The sequence below is a fragment of the Ammodytes marinus genome, assembly GCF_949987685.1.
Source record: "Ammodytes marinus genome assembly, chromosome: 13".
Classification (NCBI taxonomy): domain Eukaryota; kingdom Metazoa; phylum Chordata; class Actinopteri; order Uranoscopiformes; family Ammodytidae; genus Ammodytes; species Ammodytes marinus.
Window position 1 is genome coordinate 24,574,725 of NC_137217.1, and position 20,174 is coordinate 24,594,898.

At 43.8% G+C, this 20,174-nt stretch overlaps 1 protein-coding gene across 1 annotated transcript; it reads left to right on the plus strand.

The window, feature by feature from the left end:
• Positions 1–365: 365 nt before the first annotated feature.
• stk40 (serine/threonine kinase 40) lies at positions 366–18,472 on the plus strand. Its single transcript, XM_080040307.1, has 11 exons — positions 366–545; positions 4,257–4,383; positions 4,809–4,894; positions 5,569–5,712; positions 7,346–7,570; positions 7,956–8,008; positions 12,189–12,304; positions 13,604–13,748; positions 14,105–14,224; positions 14,486–14,570; positions 14,797–18,472. The coding sequence occupies exons 2-11, from the start codon at positions 4,266–4,268 to the stop codon at positions 15,013–15,015; spliced, it is 1,311 nt and encodes a 436-aa protein (XP_079896433.1). The 5' UTR covers positions 366–545; positions 4,257–4,265; the 3' UTR covers positions 15,016–18,472.
• The last annotated feature ends 1,702 nt before the right edge of the window (positions 18,473–20,174 follow it).

A 20,174-nucleotide genomic window follows, 5' to 3' on the forward strand; every position in this document is an offset into this window, starting at 1 on the left:
AAAAAAAGTTATGTGCTTTTGGACAAATGTCCATGAGAGCCGGGCATGCATTTACTGTAGCCTACATGACACAATAAATAACAAACTAACTATTCTATGTACACATCTGGTTCACACTGACATTTGCAATTGGTGGAGGCCTATATCGCTTACATTCAGTTTTACCGTACAGACAACTATGATGTAATGTATTTCATTTAGCAACTTTATAACACTGAACATTTCATCATCACTGCACAACCATTTACAGGGGGGTAAAAGACAGGTGTGGGCATTGGTCGATCGCAGCTGTCCATCAAATAAGTATGTGCGTCATTTCCGTTGTCAGGTGGCGCTGTCGCTGTGGAAAGATGCGATCAGCGAGGAGCGGAGGCTTTTCCTTAATTGCTCATTTCGGTAACAGAGGCTAAACAACCCGAAACCAATCGTCTGTGGTCTCGCCTGTGAAAAGCGATACGCTCCGCACATCCACCACAGCGTTTGCCGAAGAAATGTCCATGTTGTAAGCAGACGACGCAGACTTTACCCGGCGGTTTTGGCTCGAGGTAAGCGAGGTGGCGACTACATTGCTATCTAGCTTTTCTGGCAGGGCTAGCCAGCTGTAATGTTACCTACTTTGTTTAAATGGCCTCCCGGCTGCTCCGTAGCCTCCGGGCTTCGCGTTAGCTAAAGTCGCTCGCCAGCAATCACATTGAAAACTCTGTGGCACACAAAAATACGTGCTAACGAAGTCGTAACCTAGCTAACGGCGGCTCGGTGTAGTTTGCACCGAAAGCCCAACTCCTTGTGCTGTGTACCCCTTTGTGTAGCCGGTGTGCCTGAAGCCCTGCCAGCGAATTAAGCCCAGGAATTCAGTCTGTTTTGTCGCCGTAATAAGTTTGTATGTGATTGTGTGCACATAAGCTTGGCCTATTGTTAAATGTGCCTCCTTACATAACATGTACTTTGTGTTTATTTAAATAATCACCTCCACCAGACGTTGTCTGCATTAAAGCACGCCGTGTAATGCGGTTTTGTGTGTTTTTTAAACGTCTCAAGGTGGCGAAATTGTCATCGTTGTGGGCAAAACACCTTACCGCCTGGCTTAACAAGTTATTAGCCGTCTGCGGAGTGGTTTTGCATAAATTGTGAGGCATAACGTCAGCGGTTTACCCCACGACTTGTCTCGTTTACACTGTCCGCTGCCAGAACTGAACGGTGTCCAGACCTTGTGGTCGCAAAATGGCACCAAACAACGTGTTATAGTCCGTCTTCAATTGTCATTATTTTCGTCTAGTGATTTTTAATGTGACCTTGTACGCACAGACTTGTTAAGGACGTTGTTATTGCAATAACTGCAGCATGAGGTAGGCTTGATAGCGGTAGATGTGTGTATGAGCTGAAATGATTGACATATCATTTAAGCTGCAGGATTGAAGCGTGTGTGACCTTCGATGGGCTTCACCTCTTTGTCCTGACTTTGTGAGTTAATTAATTTGGATCATACTATATGGCATACTTTTTGGTCGCTCCCACATTTGGCTATCCACTGTATGTGGAAATGAACTGCTCAAGTGCCCTTATTTTTTTTCTTTGTCGATCCTGGTACTATCTTTAATTTTTTGCAATCAAGCTGTTATTGCAGAGCCAGACAAGAGGCATGGAGTCTGGGTGGGTGGACCTCGGAACACCTACATGGTTGTTTTGTTCTGATACTATTTAAGGAGCCCACATTTCTCGTGGGCACCGGCAGCATGTCTCTCCTCCTTTTGTGTGATATGATTCACAGGCTGTATCTGTTCTTGTCCTCCCTCTGGTACAGTCAGAGGCAGAGGCAGTCAGATGCGGTCTTGCTTGCCAGATCACTGGCTGTGCAGAGAGGCACATCAGTGTCAGAAAAAGATAGCTGTGTGCTGTCATTGCGCTGATGTCATTTAGGTCAGTATGCATTAGTCGGTTGCATTGACCTTTGCTTTTTAGATGTGTCAGGGGTTGGCTCCACAGCACTGGTGTTTTAGTAGATAGACGAATAGCCGTGGGTCTGTTAACTATATGTAGCTGTGTAGAGAAAAAACATTGCACACAACGGTGGTCCAGTGTAGATTACCTTCGGTTAGAAATGTGTGAAATGGCAACAAATTAAATGCCTGTTCGCTTTTACGCTTTTCTGTTCTTTTATTTTAGGTGAAATATGCATCGATTTTGCATTAGAACTGCTCATCCACTCCATTTTCTGAAAATTCCAGCAACACCTTATAGTGTCACTCACGGAAGACCAAATAATACGGGGGAGAAGGTCACTTCACATGTGTGCAAAAAAAAAGAAAATGAAGAGGTAGAAGCTTCATAGCATTGTATTGTGGTTTGTTGTATTGTTTTTGCAATCGTGATGGACCACGATTATGCCTTGCCCTCCGCTGCCTGCCTATATTATATAGCAGAAGCTGTTTACGTGATCCACGACGTCATCGTCTTCTTTGGTCATTGTATTGATCTTGAGGCCCCCAGCAGCGGAATATTACCTATTGTACATTTATATTTTAGCAGCCTTTTTGTAGCACTCAATAGACAATTTATAATGCATTTTTTTTCCGGGCAGCACTGAAATTGCATGTTGTCGATTTCTGCCAACCATTTTAGCCTCTGTCTGGATTATCCATTGCTTTGCCTCGCGTGCTCTAGAGAGTAAGATGCTCTCTTACTATTGGCAGCGTAACTCGGTGTCACTCTGGCTTGTGCCACAGACGCTGTCAGAAAAGCTCAGCTCAGCAGACCCAGTGGGTGATGACTAGTGGAGATGGAGACAGATGGGCGAGAGACACACGATGATGACACTGTCTGCTGTCTGGGATCACAAAAAGCCTCATGGAAGTGAGAAATCATAGCAGCCCATACTGACTGCCAACTGTCCTGCCTCGCTCTGCCCAAAAACGCCAACTGGCGAGTGGCACACCACTAGTTTTGAAACGGAAAGATATCCTGATAATGTAATATATTAATTCTCTCTAGTTAATTCCGCTTGCAAGGCTGATCACATGTTCTGGAATGTTTTGGCGTGTGTCGCTACTCTTTGTTTGCCATTTTATAAAGTCCTTGGGATTTTATACAATTATGAATCATAACCTTTCTGTAGTTGGTTAAAATATGCACGCCACCAATACGAGCTGGATACTTTTTTTTCTTCCTTCATATATGTCACTCTGTGTTGTCTTTCTTGTGGATCTAGCTTCCATATGTTTTTTTTTATTATTTTTTGTTTTTTTCGGTTGACATGTCGGAGGCTTCAGGGACCCATTTCACGCTCTTGGTGTCATCACCTAGACATTTAAGAATTTCTGTCCAATGGAAACTCGGGACGACAGCCGGGTGAATCATTCCTCTGGGTTCAAGGCACTACTTCCCTGTTACAGGAAACAGATGGGGTTTCATCACATTAGAACTCAGTATCAGTAAACAAAACATACCTCATGCTCTCTGAATCCTGGGAGGTACATCTGATGCGGCAGTTAGTAGTTTGTGTAATTACGATGATGTGTCACACTGTCACTGGTTCACCTGACATGAATCTACTACCTTATCACTGTGTAAAGGCTTGGCATTTCTTTTTGTTTCAGCCTTGTTTGAACACGCATGTCCTTTCAGAGGACGGTCCGGGCAGATAAGCCGTCTGTACCGATTTTAAGATAACGATTAAGAGCGGAAGGATTCTCTTAACCAGTGTCCCCAGCAGCAGTATAAAGCTAAATATGTTTTTTGTATTTAGTAGTGCTAAGACACAAATTAAAATGCTTTTGTTTTAAAGAAATGTGTGCTAGCCTAGCACAGTGCCTTTCAATGAAAGCAAGCAGCATTTGAATTGTAGATTGTGGGCCATTTACATTGCCTCTTGGGGAGATTGAATCAGAGGTGTCCCCCTTGACGCCAGCAGCAATCATTCTGAATGGAGTGTAATGGGCTCACATTCACACTGAGGTGTTGGTAAACGTGTGGGAGGGATTTTTAAAACAGGCGGGGAGGAGCCGCTCTCAAGCATACCTCCTTTTACTTCTATCCATGTAATCACTGCACTCTTGACCGGCCTGTAAGAAGCCCTGCTACAACTCTGGGTATAGTCTTTATTTTCAAACATACTATTTATAAAACCATTGTTGGTTACAGATTACTGTTGCTGTAATTTGGCATCGGTTTGTGTCCTCTTATGTAGTATGCATGCACTAATATCTTTTTAACTTGACTTTCTTTATCTAGGGTACTAATCTGATGTGTTTCCCCCGTAGAGCTCCAGTATGTCCAAACGGCGCTCGTCGGAGAGGGGGGCTGGAGAGACATCAGGCAGGGCCAGCAAGCTGCAATGTCCTGGGATATCCGGCAGTAATGCCAAGAGAGCTGGGCCCTTCATCCTTGGTAAGAAGCTACTGGTGTTTTCACAAACCCCAAATGTATGGAAATGGTCAAACACATGGCTGAGATTGCTCTGTGTTAGCGTGTGTGTGTGTGTGACTGTGAGAGATGCAGGTTGTCTCTGTGTGTACTACGCATGCCTGACGGAAGAATGTGAAGAATTTTGCTGATCCCCATGACTTCGGCCGGAACGGTCTAAGTCTGTGTTGGAGCAAGGTTAATTTCCTCCCTCTTGACAATGTTTTGTATGTGTTCTACTACACAACTCCTCCACTATTTGCCTAGCAGAGTGCCAAAGAAAACATTACACCAAGGGTGTTAATGGGTCCGTGCACATGCAGCCTTTAATGAGTTGCAGTGAGAGCACACACTTCGGCCTGCAGTCTGCCTTTTGGTCATGCAGCTGTTCCTTTTTCTTGTCCATACAGGGCCTCGCCTGGGCAACTCACCAGTGCCCAGCATAGTGCAATGTCTGGCCAGAAAGGATGGCACCGATGACTTCTATCAGCTCAAAGTAAGTCTGCTAGGCTTGGCACAGTTTTTTGTGTGTGTTGTTCTTTCTCCCAAGTGCAATGAGTTAAGCACATGGTTCAATAAAAAAAATAAAAAAGCATCCGATTCAAAACAAAGCTAGGCTGTCCCAGTAGACATCTGAACCTTTGACCCTTCCTTTTGTTGCTGTTCATTTTATGGCCCCTATTTCAGTCTGGTGCAAAACAACAGAACCTCAGCTGGGCAATCTGTTTATTGGGTTTATCCAATGTCTGTTGTGTTGGAAGGGAGCTATAGGGGGAGGAAGGTAGCGCCCCACCTGGAATGTCGTCTTCAACCCCCATGACCATGTAGTGAGTCAGTGCATGACCCTTCCCTCATACCCGTCACTACAGCGCTTCAGTGTCTGTTGCACAGCTTGTTCACTTCTCTTAAAGGTGCGAGATATTCACTGATTTTGACAAAAAAAAGTGATCATCATGCGTTCTCCAGAATCGCTGACCCCACCTTTTTTTTTAAAGTGCTAAGCAGATGTAACTCGATTTCATTTAAAAAGGTTTTGTTTCCGAACTGAAAACGAGCTTCATACTGAATTAGTTAAAGCTCTCTTTTCCGCTGTCTGTCTGATCCTGTACCGGCTGTTGTCTCGTGACCTCTAATGTTGTTCTGTGTTCTTCTCATGTGTGCTTTCTCTAGATCCTGACGCTGGAGGAGCGAGTGGACTCTGCAGGGGAGACTCAGGAGGAGAGGCAGGGCAAAATGCTGCTGCACACTGAGTATTCCCTCCTTTCTCTGCTGCACAACCAGGATGGGGTAGTCCACCACCATGGCCTGTTCCAGGTAGACTGAGAAATGTTTTTTTTTATATATATATACATTTATATTGACGGATACATAAGTCAAGTCAACTTTGTCACAATTTCTACTCTTGTCTATCACCATGCAAGTGCATGTAACGGCCGTCTTTTTATCAGCTCAGTAATAGCGGAGGCGAGCGTGTTATTGGTCCAGCCAGCTACTTGTTGTTTCTCTATCAGGGTTATTTCAATACAGAAGCGGGAGTACCATTAAGTCATATTTATCTACAGTCGTTCTCTATTCATAGCACCATCCATTCACAATCAGCCCCCGCCCCTTACCTGTCTTCCCGTCTTCCTCCTCTTCTAACTTTGTTATTGTTCCATCTTCTCTCTCTTTATCTCTATCTCTCTCTCTCTGTCTTTCTGTCTCTCTTTCACATCCTGTCTGTTCCACTCTGCCAGTGTTCTCAGAATAGCACCATTGAGCCATGCACTCTCTGATTCATATAAGTTTGCGATATCGATTGGGTTATTATAGTGCATCTCCACTGTGAGAGAACCAGTTTATAATGTATGCTTTCACTGGGGACTGACTGTATTAAAAAAAAAAAGGACAACCTGATACAGAAATCAATACGCTGTGGTGACTCTAAGACTGGGGTTGGAAGAAGAAGAATCACCTTTGTCATTTGTCCTCCACCACCCTTTGAGGAGGGCTAGATGTTTCTTACTCATATCAGCTGCGTGATTGATTTGCCTGTAACCTGCAGGAATCCTTTCAGTTTGATTCATTCATGAAGGCCTCAACCTAACATTGATTGGATGCTGTTGGAAAGTGCATCTAAAGTATATCAACAACTCTACTCTTTATGGGCGGCTGTGGACCCGCGTGCAGGGCGGTCGTCCACCGAGTTGCATAGTCATCGGTTCGATCCCCCGTCACCCCGCCACATGTCCAAGTTTCCCTAGGCTGACTTAACCCCTAAATTGCTCCGATAGTTAGCGTGGTGGCTGCTTCTATCGGTGTATGTGAATGTGTGTGTGCGAATCAAGCCCCAACCTCAGCGATCTTTACCAGCATCCAATAAGGAAGTGACCACAACTGTAGTAACCCGGAAGTGCCACTGGGGGTGGTACCAAGACTGAGCAATTTTTCTTTGACTAACTTGTTAGACAGGCCGTTTTCAAAGTCTTATTAAACCTATTTATAGCCTGGTCCACAAAACCATTTTAGTCTGTATGTTTAGGTCTTATCTCCAACACTGAGGGGAGTGAATTTTTTTTGGACCACGCTAGTTTTTATTCTTTTGGAGGTTCAAATGTATTGGCGCGATCTCTTGAGTGACAGCTCTCCGCCCGTTGTCCCTCACTTTGCCTCGGAGGTATACGTCGGCTATCTCCCTCCCCCCGACGTGAGGCGGAGTAAAAATCTCACAAAATGGCGACGCGCACAAACCAGGATTATTGAATGCGGTGTGAATAACTGAAGTCAGCCCAGATGCTACATCCATATTATTTACTATCTATGGTGCGACTGGGCGAATGTGTACAAAACCATGTAAAGCGCTTTGGTTCTGTGGAAAAACCAGGGAAAAGCGCTATATAAGTGGAGTCCTTTTTACCATGTATCCACTTGCACTGCTCACACTTCCCACTGTTATCGTTTTCCCCAGGATCGAGCCTACGAAATAGTGGAGGACACTGAGGCCAACAAAGTGCGCAAGATGAAGAAGCGGATCTGCCTGGTGCTGGACTGCCTGTGCGCTCACGACTTCAGCGACAAGACGGCCGACCTCATAAACCTCCAGCATTACGTCATCAAGGAGAAGCGCCTGAGCGAGCGCGAGGCCATCGTCATCTTCTATGATGTAGTGCGTGTGGTGGAGGCCCTTCATAAGGTGGGTCTAGGATAGGGAAATGGGTTGGACTACCCAAAAGAAAAAGTGCACTTCCACTTCTCAAACAAAGTTGTGTCCATCATATTACCACACTGAAAAAAAGACTTGAATATTATGTTTTTGGCTTTGTTGTTCCGCTAGCTAGTCACACATCCTCATCTGATTACTCATCTCCCATGCTACTCCCGAAAACAAACCTGATTGTTTTGATACCAATGATTCACTAAGCAGGATTTGAGCAAACATTTATTTTTATCTCTTTCTTTCTTTCTTTCTTTCTTTCTTTCTTTCTTTCTTTCTTTCTTTCTTTCTTTCTTTCTTTCTTTCTTTCTTTCTTTCTTTCTTTCTTTCTTTCTTTCTTTCTTTCTTTCTTTCCTGTGTGCAGAAAAACATTGTGCACAGAGACCTCAAGCTGGGAAACATGGTGCTGAACAAACGGTAAGATGAAAGTCATTCACTCATCCGGCCTTGTCAATCAGTTCTGGTCAACAACCTCTCCCCATTATACAGGGTCAGTCATTTCTGCCTTCCAGTGAGTCATATCTGTCTCATCTCACGTGTGTTGGGAGGCCTCAGTCGGACCCAGCAGCCTGTATCCAGTGTGTGTCTGGCTAAACCCAAGCAGGGGTCACAGGGTTCTCAGACTAAAAGGGAGATCAGTTAGTATAAACCTAAAGCCTTGCTCTCTCTCTCTCTCTCTCTCACACTCTGGGTTTGTGTCTGTATGTTGAGTAAAAGGCTGATGATTCATTCCCTTTTGGATTATTGGAAGAGAAGGGTGAACTGGACTCTGGTGCAAAACGGAGCAAAGAATATATGCCACTGCTTTGTTCTCCTTCGTGAGTGTTTTTAGGGTGGGTTTGCATGAGTAATGTTACATAGGGCTGCAGTTGGGGCTAGTCCCTGCAGAATGGAACATACTTTTGTGGTGGACTCTGAACAGCAGTAGTCTGCACGCGTGTTCTTGGAGATTAATAATCATCCCATAAAGTCAATGTTTTCATTTGGAATGACATGACACACACGCTGACTGACTGACAGCACCTACTCATGCTTACATACACCTTCACATCGAGCATGCTTGGATCACACACTAGTGAGTGTAATCATAAGAGTTGTCATGCATTAAAAGCGAAGTGTGTGTGCATTGAGTTGTGACATTCCAGGCTATCTTTTAGGCACACACAGTTTGCATCTCAAGCTTTAGAGTGTGGTGCCCACAGCCACAGCAGCAGCAGTACTGGTGGTGGTGATGATGAAACAGGAGAGTGTGTTTTGGCCAGGGGAGGAGGGTGGCGGGGCCGTGGAGCAGACAAGCGGAACACTCCGACCAAGCTGGAGACAAAGGAGAGGCCTGCCAAAGGCCCCATAGCTCAGAGCTGACTCACCCCACAGTGCAACACACACATGCATGCACGCACACGCACACACACACACACAAGAACACAAGCACACACAGTCATCATGTATTTACCGTCTACTCTTTTCTCTAATTTATTTTACACACCAATCCCTTTCCTGCTCTCATTATCTGCTGTTTCATCTCCTTTGTCATATCCCTTTTTTCCCCACTTTTCCTGTCTCCTTAATGCATCATACTTTGCCTGCCTGCCATTTCCTGTCACTCCACCCTGGATGTTGTGTATGATTTGTAAAATCAGGAAGAACACGGATGCTGACCGAGCCCAAAGCCCGCTCGCTGCTTGTCGTCACTCTGGGAAATGCTCCGGTGCCATCAACGCGCTCAGCAGTTTATGCAAGAATGATGCGATTTCCTCTTGCGCAGCCAGCTGTTATGAAAGCAGGATGTTATAAATCAATCTGCAGGTTTTGTTGACGATGTACATGTCTGATCTGTATTGACTCCCACGTTTTAGGACATGCATTCAATTATTATTTCTATTAGTTTACTCACCATCTTTGCTGTATTGTCTCAGGGGAGCATCACCTCTTCAGATTGAATTAGTGGTTTGAGTATTGATTGATTTGTTTTTTCACACTGGAATTGACTGTCTTTTTGGCATTCCTGTTTTTGTTGCAAGAGTTTTAGACGAGCGGTAGTTAGACTTCAGTATTGTCAACTAAAATGAAGGTTAAACTGCTACAGCAGCGCGTGGGCCCTAGTACAGTCTTCCAAGTCATTGGTTCAGACTTCAGAGAGATTCAATGTGCTGGTCTCTCTAAAGTTGCCCTGCGCTTAACCTCTTCTTCTTGTCAGCTGGTGTACTTTCAGCCAAATGTTGTGGGGAGGGAGAAAACATGGGGGGGGGGGGTGTTCAGGTTTCTGGTTTCCTAATTTACCCGGGGTCATGTGACCAGGAAGCAGCGACGGTGTGGTCTCTCTTCAGTCCTCGGGGACCCTCGCCTCACGAGGCAAACATACAATTTAATTTACCACAATCTCCGGTGCAAGAATAGAAGCCTGGGTCGTGATGCACACGGGGACAAAAGAGCAGACTCCGCTATGAAGGAAGCTTTTATGTTGAGGGTCCTTGAAGTATTGCACTCTGTTCCTCTGGCCCATCCTTGTGCACATCACAAGGCCACTGTATGGTTAGAAAGGCTCGGATCACAAAACAGCTGTTTAAAGGGTTGGATCAAGTAGCCGGAACATTATGTGAACTGAATGTTTTCCAAGGAAAGATTGAGATTGGCTTCATTTAGTTGGAAATTGAGTGTTTGACAGGAATTGGCCCCAGATGCTTTAATGGGAGTTGTGTGTGTGTGTGTGGGGGGGGGGGGGGGGACAGGGTGTGAAAGTGAGAGAGAATAGGGGAAGCTGTTGACCTCAGGCTTTTTTAGAAAGCGGATGTGGGTGAGGAGCGTGATCCAGTAGGGACCTAGGCTCTGGACCGTGGCTGCTTTTGTGTGTGCTTTGTGAGCGTTGTGTGTGTTCACAATACGAGTGATTGTGTGCATGCACTTTGAAGTTGTGCGCTTGTGTTCATATTTTAAATCTTTGGGAGCTTTTATACATTTGTTTGCCTGCCCATCACCATGCTGTGAGTCATCAAGACAATTATCCCAAGCCACATGTTGACTCATATGTTTGTCAAAGTGCTTTTTCTCTCTCTCTCTCTCTCTCTCTCTCTCTCTCTCTCTCTCTCTCTCTGTCTCTCTCTGTCTCTCTCTGTCTCTCTCTGTCTATGAGATCAAAAAGCTTTAGCAGTCCACAGTCCATCAGCTTTAATATTGTTCAGTTTCACTCCACTACATGCAAAACCAAATGTACCTTGATGACTCAGAACATTTTTGTCATGGCAAATTGTTTATTTCCACAGAAACCAAATGAATCAAACATCACTGGTAATGGCAGTGGGTCTTTTCAGACTTTGAAGAGCCAGTATGTCTGAAGGGCGTCTTGTTCTTTACATGCAAATGTAGAACGATGCCCTCTGGCTAAAACAGCGATGTCAATGATAATAAACATACTTTATGTTAAAGGGTAACTGCACCCCCTGTTTGAGCTACTGCACGATTTTGAAAAATGCTTTCAGACCATGGATTCTGAATTCCGTTTGAGAACCTTTGTTTTTAAACATTCCGACATCAGCCGGCCGACTTTCGGGAGGGAGGGGGGCGCGGTGTCAGTGAAGGAGGGGGCTAGCTGCTAGTAGCTGTCACTTAGGAAGATCTGAATGACATGACTTCATTGAAAAATGGAGTGACACAAAGTCTAACGGCCCTGTCGCTACACAGTGAGCTCATATGCCACACAGATGGGTCGTCTGAGTGGAGGACTTTTCTTATTCTAAATTGTTGGCGGGTGTCTCTATCGTAGTGTTAGGAGACAGCAAGTGAGCTAGCGGCTGTGTGTGTGTGTGAGTGTGAGCGAGGAGAGCGAGCGGTAGCGTGTCAATCAAGTGAAACAATGAACGAGTCCGTGTGTGTGTGTGTGTGTGTGTGTGTGTGTGTGTGTGAGTGAGTGTGTCAGTGTGTCTGTTCGCGCAAGCGAGATATTGCAGACACACTGTCGGTAGAAGTGAAGGGTGTTAACCCCCGAAATAACATCCTTGGAGGGACAGTATAACAGTAGTAGCTCACGGACCAGCCATGGACCTATGAAGAGCGTGCCTGGCTTTGCGGCGACGTGATGACGTACATGGGGTCAAAAAAGTCCCATGTACGTCATTTTTCGAATCCGAAGGAAAAAGTTTTTTTCAAATCTTAGTAAAGTTCTAAAATAATTTACAATACAAAACATTTCTTAAATTGCCGATATTTAACATATTGCAATTTTTTTCAATGTTAACACCAGCATATATGTGTTCCTTACCAACATAGTGATTTAATTCAGCTTCTATCTCAAAAAACAAGTAAAAGGGTGCAGTTACACTTTAAGTAATAACGTTTATATGAAGCTGAACTGGAAGGTACACAAACGAGAACACAAGGGATGAGATAAGAACATGAAACAAATGTTGAGAGAACACACATTTTCTCCTTATTGTGATCTTTTTACATTTCAAACTTACATTGGTTGTGATGAGTAAGACTGTTTGACTGCTGTGTATTTTTCATGGTTTGCTCAAGTTAAAGTGGAGAATGTGTATAGTAATTTAAAAAAAAAAGTACATAAGCCGGTTATTTATCAGGGCATGTTTGTGTGCGCTTACAGGACTCACCGTATCACCATCACCAACTTCTGCCTTGGAAAGCACCTGGTGAGTGAGGACGACCTGCTGAAAGACCAGAGAGGAAGTCCGGCCTACATCAGCCCCGATGTATTAAGTGGTGAGTGTGGATGTGTTGCATTTTTTATTTATTTTTTTATATACGCAATTGGTTCATCAAGCAAGGTGCTTTTCAGACGGTAAGAAAAAAGGTGCTGAAAAGCTCATTTTCTGACATTTGGTCACGGCGGTCAACATTATAAAGTTTTTGACACTTTTAAAAACCAACAGTCACACCTGTTTTAGTAGCAGCTGATCACGTGTGTCCAGCTGTCAAAACCTTCCTCACTGCCTTGCATGTGCCACTGTCCACTTCTAAGATGTGAAATAGGGTGGTGTACTGTTTTAACTGAAAATGAAACACATTTGTCCAACATTTTTCCCCCCAAATGCCAGACCGTAGAGTTCTGGTTAAAAGATTGACCCTTTGTGAGGGCATTGCGTAACGTTAAGCAGTCAGTCTTGTGTTTGATTTTCCGGTTATGAGGCAACAAGGAAGAGGTTTTGTTGCAATCTCGGACTGGCGAAAGCTAGAAATAGCTTCTTCTTTCTGTATATTTGTTTGTGTCATCACTGTGATGTTGCATTTTCTCATGGTTCGTGTCTGCAGAGGAAGCCACTTTCCTCTTTATGTGAAACACTTCTTTGTCTGTGAAAATAGCAGAAATCCACTTTCATTGTTCAGCTTCACAGACGCTCATTTGTCAAAGTAAATGCCCAGACCTGAGCTCCAAACACCAACGGGGTTGGGGCTTGTGCATGTACCCTCCATCGTAGACCCCAATGCCATCCATTTAAACATTGACTTTCGGAAAATCTTCCTGGACAATGTATAAGATTAAGAGTGTTAAGTGTTCAGATCCAACCACTCAAACTGTAGATAAAACCCGGGTGTGCATATCAGCATAACGTGACAGGCACACCATTAAACAGAGCTTCAGTGACTCACACACTGATGACTCACTGGAGGGAAACTACTCCCATCTACCCCCATCCCCCATGTGTGTGTGTCAAGCTTTAACATAATTGCCTGCTGCTGTTGCTACCGCCTGCCTGGCTGTAACAACACTGCCTATGGTCATGTACAGCCATGATGCTCCACCCCTCACCTGCTCCAATTAATTCATCGCCGATCCATAGCTGGCTTAATGGCTTAGGGTTAAATGTTCACGTTATGTCACATTTCACCTTGTGACATAACATGAACTTAACTTATCACTGTTTGATCACTGGCTCCAACTGCAATATTTCAATCCCATATAGCTTGACTGATTTTGGAGCAAAACAATTTGCTGACACCATTTCAAATGCAAAATGAAATCAAACACTGACCCTGATCTCCTCCCTTTCCTGTGTTCAGGTCGGCCCTATCGTGGTAAGCCCAGTGACATGTGGGCTCTTGGTGTGGTGCTGTTCACCATGCTGTACGGCCAGTTCCCTTTTTATGACAGCATACCTCAAGAGCTCTTCCGGAAGATCAAGGCAGCAGAGTACTCCATCCCAGAGTGAGTGTGAACATTTTCAGAAATGTCAGCATTAATGCAGCATTATCGTTCTGTTTTAGTTGTGTCTCAGTCTTTTATAACTTTGCAAAATTAAATGAACTGTAACTTGGGTTATAACTGGCAGAACTTTGGTCAAATGTACCCCCTCCTGACAAATTGATTGCCCCAAAGATTTTGCATACTCCAACCTGGATTAAGATATTTTTGCAGATCGTTTGCTGAGAACTGACCACATTTTCATATTCAGATTGGACATGAACTAAAGTCAGTATAGTCTTACAATAGCAGCATTGTGGACATGCGAGTTACAGTCGCATTTAACAAATACAATTGTCATTTCACGTTCTCCTCACTAGAGATGGCCGTGTGTCTGAAAACACGGTGTGCCTGATCCGAAAGCTGCTGGTTCTGGACCCTCAGCAGAGGCTCACTGCAGGAGAGGTGCTGGAATCTCTCGGCGGCATCATTGCCTCATGGTAATTGCTCCCCCTGCTGGATTTTTTGAACACTCACATAAAATATTGTTTGAAGAGCTGAGAAATAACTGTAAAAAGCCTTCTAATAACTGCCACAAGATGTCCACTGGTTGTCTTCACATTGCTGTAGGCACTGGAATTATCTGCACGTAGCTATGGCTAAAATCCTGCTTTAAGCCATAGCCACCCACCTTGGCTATTTCAAATGTAAGATCTTGCTGTTGTTAAATCATCAACCTTGTTTTGTATTCTGAATCACAGGCAGTCTGTTTCGTCGATGAGTGGCCCTCTGCAGGTGGTGCCGGATATTGACGATCAGGTCAATCACCCAGAACTTCTGCAAGAGGTAAATTATGGAACCTGATGTATACATCCGGAATAGCTAAAACTGAGCTATTTAAGAAAAGCATTACCTATATGCAGTGACAGTTGATAACTGTTGATGCGAGTCACATTTTACACTGGCTTTGCCTCGTGTATGCAATACTTCTCGGATACACTTAGAGGACATGGTTATTTAAATCGGCTCAGATGTTGCAGCACACTGAACAGAATCCATTTTCTTCCCCCAGGCCAAGGCGATAGAAGAGTCTTCACAGTACGAGTTTGAGAACTACATGCGCCAGCAGCTGCTGCTGGCTGAAGAGAAGAACACTATCCACGAGGCCAAGAGCTTTCTCACCAAGCGGCAGTTTGGCAGTATTCCACCTGTAAGGCGTCTTGGCCACGACGCGCAGCCTGTCAGCCCGCTGGATGCTGCCATACTGGCCCAACGGTTCCTCCGGAAGTAGTTCACAGCAAAGCCATGAGCCTCACTGACCTCCCCAGGGACAGAGGGGACAGAGGAGAGTGAGCCCATAAACTGAACTGGCACACAGGCCCCAGCACCAACCAGGGTGCACATGGCCTCATCCAAGGGGGGCTTTTGGGCAAGCTAGGTGGAGCCAGTGTTGGGTAGGGCACAAGAACAAACTGCCAATTATTTAGAACTAAACTCCTCATGTCTGGATCTTTCAGTGAAACATAGAAAGTCCTGGAGGAAGATCTGAACCAAAGGTTCTTTGCCCTCAGGTAACCCACAGTCAGATCTCACTGTGTAAGCAACCTGATGGTGCATTCATACATGGGGCTAAGACAACGCTCTGCCTGGAGTGTTGGAGAGACAATTAACCCCGGATCCCTCCTCCTCCTTTGAGATCTCCCTACTGTAACACTTTCCCAGTCCAACCTGGATCCCCTGAGCAATACAGGACCAGAATCATGTAGCAACCCCTTCTCTTCCTAGTGGTTAATGGTATTTCCCTAAGTCAGATCACCAGATCACAGATGTCACTTCTTTAAACCCACATTCAACCCCCCCCCCCTCCTCCTCTCATTCCTTCCTCTCAATTCTTTCCCTTTATCGAAAAAGATCCAGACTGGTTCCTGTCTGTAACTCTGACTTCAAATCAATCTACCTCTCTGTCTCTCTTCTCTGTTGGTAAACCATGCTCACTGTTCTGAGACAAGGGATTGTAACAATGGAGTCTTGATGCCACCAGTGACACAAAGCATTAATGTTTTCTGTCGGAGTGATAATGCTTTGAAACCTTTTCAGTGGTTTCAAAAACAAAAATCTGAATAAGCTTTTTTTTTTAAATCATATTTACCTTAATAAGTAGCATTTTACCCCTACCTTTGCATTTAAGATACTGAATATCAAAGTATGTGTGTACTGTACACACATACTTTGATATTTGCAGAATGCATTGTCTCCGGCTTTTGCTCATCCCTGTGGAAATCTATGTTTGCATCTAGGCAGCTAGTGTGAGGTACCTGGAAGTCACAATGCCAAGAACTGAATGGGAATAACTGTTGGATCCTCCCTGCCAAGGCATATTGATGGAGACGCTTCCTCAGTGCCATTTATAGTGAAGATCAGGCACTGTCACGTTTCTATTGCCAAAAATAATGTCTTAAGATTACTCTTAGCCAAGGAAACTGGTACTCGCAGCCCCCATTCAGAATCACATTGCTTCCAGGTATTCCAACTTCCCTGTTTCTCTCTATCAAGACAGAGCATGGGACAAATGTTTTTCAGTATGAATGTGAACCGTCATTTAAGGCTTTCCTGCAGTATCCAAGAGTGTGTGCGTGTGTGTGTGTGTGTGTGTTTCGGGCCAGGCAAAATAAGAGTCTGCTGCGCTGTGGAGCTGTCCACCTCTGACAGTCGCAGACCCTTTCTAAGCTATCCTCCAATCATTGTGTTCTGTTGTCTGGCCTGCCTCAGTGGCAGACACTGTGAAACCTAGTGCAGGCTTTGCCAAGACGGAGCTTGACTGAATGTTTAAGCTAATGTCATGATTGCAATGAAAGCTTTCTTAAGTTTGGAAAATATCACCTTCTCAAGACCTTTCTCTAGCTCTACTTGTACATGCTTGTATTATCTCACCACCCAGGCTCTTTATACAGAGAGGCCTGCTGGTGGCTGGTAATCAATGCTGGTATACAAATGACAGACTCCTAGGTTTTACGTTCAGTTGCTGGATCTTCTAGGCAATTTAATGGGTTTTTCGCTAATCAAATGGTTTCTCTGAACCATGACAAAGCTACTAACCAGTGACTGTTAGGCATCTGTAAACTGCAACATGCCTCTGCTTATTGGTTCCTGCTTTAGGCTATCTAAACTTCTTTCTATTTATATTCAAACAGATTGCATGAACATAGGCTCTGAAATATTTTGAAACGTCTTCACTTCTTTCTTTTTTTTTTCTCGTAATTTCATGTTGATTTATTTATTCACTTGTGTAACCCGATTCCCACCCCCCCCCCCCCCCCCCCACACACACACACTCCCCCCCAACCACATGGGCTTGTGGCACCGACGTTGATAGGTTGTCCGTCAAAAATCATTCTCTAAATGGGAATATGACACTAGGCACAAGGTATGCCAGTGAAACAAGCCCTGACTCTCTGTGCTGCTTTCAGGAGCGTTGTTAACAGTGGTTCTAATCTTAATCCTTTTCAGCCACGTTCATGAAAGAGTAGCTTCTGCTTTTTGTGTTTTCCTTTTGGATTCCTAAAATTAATTTTCTTGCCATTTTGCCACAAGTCTGTGGTCAACTTAAGCTACACTAATAAACAAGACTGACATTTGCATAGTTCTATTTTTTACAGAAAACAAAACTATACTCGTACATTATCTTGATTCACGGAAGGGTTTTTTGTATTTTTTTCTTTTTTCTTTTGATTTTTTTTTTTACATTAACCCTCCGAGATCTCCACAAAAGGCTGCGTTCTCTGGTCAGTATGTAAATATGTACCATCTTGACTGCGGCAGTTATATTGTATGTAGTTCCACCCAGTGAGATACCAACTGTTTCAACACATGCCGATTGACGTGCATTATAGGCCACGTTGGCCATTAACCACCACATCCGGAGGCTAGTATAATGTGTATAGAGAGCTGCCGGCTTTCTCCCACCTCAATGTGAATACCATGGGTATATACAGCAGTATTGTAATTATCTAGGTTGTTCATCAGAAAATGGGGTTTCATGAACACCATAGTCATTGCTTAATGCTGATACTAAGTGGATCATCTTTTATGATGCCCAACCACTGATTAGTAATACTACAGGTTCAATAAATAGACTTTTAATGTAGATGTTATTTTCTGTCTCCCCAAATCAAAAAGTGTTCAACATTAGCTAGTGGATTGATTCAATGTTTGTTTTACAAAGTTGTATTGGTAGACTGCAATGTGGATCTTAATTAAAAAAAAAGCATGGGAATAGTCTGAGGTTAAACTCTATGTAAAATGTGACTGTTGCTTTATTTCAAACTTGCAAGATGTGCCAACTGATAGATCATTTGAAGATACTTTACTCATTGTGGGTCCTGCAGGAGACTATAGGAAAAATGGGTATATCCCTTTTTAATTGGATGAGTAGAAAATGTTGTTTTTTTTCCCCCAAAGCTAAAGTTTTTATGATATGATGATTTTCACCCTCCTTCTAAAATCACAAGTCTTCAGTTTATAAGCCAATATAGTGTTGACTGTTTCAACTGGAAACTCGATGTAGGATGTGAAATGTGGTGTAGTTTAAACCCAATGGGATAATGTGTTGTAAGCTGCTTGGTTAGACATGGGCATCTAGATACATACAACTGCGTACTTGTACAGATGAAAAAAAAACAAAAAAAAGACGTTTGTATAAAAAAACATATTTTTGTACTTCATCAGATCTCTACATGCATGTCAGCAATAAACTTTGATATGGAAACAGTATAAACTTGTCATGTCTATTTATTCCGACACATCCTTGTATTGCCAGTAGGTGGAGCACTTTCTTAAAAAATTAAATCCAAAGCCAGCAGTGGGAGCAGTAGAATTAATGTTGGCACTTGTATGTTGACATTATACTGAATGTTCTTCTTTGTTTGCTTCTACATATTTCTCTACCAGATGTGGACAATACGATCTATAGAAAATGTCCAGTTGTACAGTGCCGGGGGGTTAGACCTGTATGTGGAATGAAATGAATATAGAATAATTGAGCCTCTGTGCGTCTAGCGCCTCTGTAGTCTTGCGGTGAGTTTGGTTTTGGACCCAGACAGAGGTAGACGTGCTCAAACAGGAAGCCTCCTGCTGAGTCTGACAAGCACCAAGGATCCCTGTGGACTGCTCTGCCGATCCCCCACAGCTCACCTCAGGCCTTTGAACCCACACCTTCTTGAGTAAGGCGTTAAAGGTAAAGTCAGCGATTCTGCAGAATGCTTGTCGAAATGAATTTGTCAATATCGGTGAATATCTCCTCCTCACATTACCCTACCTGTCTGTACTGTGTGTGTGCTGAAAAATAAATTGAGTGTTAACACACAGCCTAGGGCTCTGTAAACGGGAATGTTGTTGCTAGCTATTGTGGGCACCTTTTGTTTACAGACCAGTTTACAGAGCCTAGGCTGTGTATTATTATTTATTTTGTATAAGCACACACACAGGTGCAGGTAGTGTATCTGGAGGAGATATTCACAGATTTTGACAATGTGATTCTGACAACAAGCATTCTCCAGAATCGCTGACTCCACCTTTACTTCCATTCCAATTGCATTGATTCCAAGAAACTATGTCATGCCTGCCAAAGAATACACACATACACATGGAAAGCTCATCATACAAGGGCCCCTGACAGGCATGTTGGATTGAATATGTGATAATGACATGTGCAAATGTTGCACGAACAGTCACTTCAAAAACACTGCAGATCAGCCCACTCGCCCCCATACTGGTCTACAACTACCTTTATGCAGTGACTTTGCATTTTTTACCAGGCAGATTTCCGAGCGCAGAAGTGGCTCTCCCCGAAAGGAATTCAATCTCAGCCCACCATCACCGTGGCAATCATAGGACAAACTAGAGGGATCAGACCTTTGACCTGCTCATTACAGATCACTTTCTGTCAACACGTAGTAGTAACCAAAGGCAACAAAAAGCCGTGTTGATTCACTAAAAAGAAGAATAACATAGATCTGAGTAATGTGTCCCCACCCTTGTGAGACCCTCACAACAGAGTTTGTCTCTACTGGGTCATTCCAGCCTGTCTCCCAACATGTCAAGCTGGGTGGAAAAGTCTCAGGGGTCAAAGTTGCACAGATGCTTTGTCCCCATAAACTACAAGCAGCTGGCCTTGAAGAGGTCCATCCTGGATTCTCAACAACAAACGATTGTTCCTCAAAGACGACGTCAGACATCTGCGATGCTCTTGCCTAATTTGCCTTAGAGAGCATTACATATTCAGTTTCACTGGAAAAGAGCAGGACATGGATGACAAAGGATAAACAGCAATCCACATTTCCAGATGTGTGTACGCAGCAGTATTGTCCTAGCTACTCAAGTGTACTTTTTTTGGCAGCGTCGTAGTCTTTTGTTAAAAAATGTATTAAGAAACAATTTATTTAAGTGCACAGC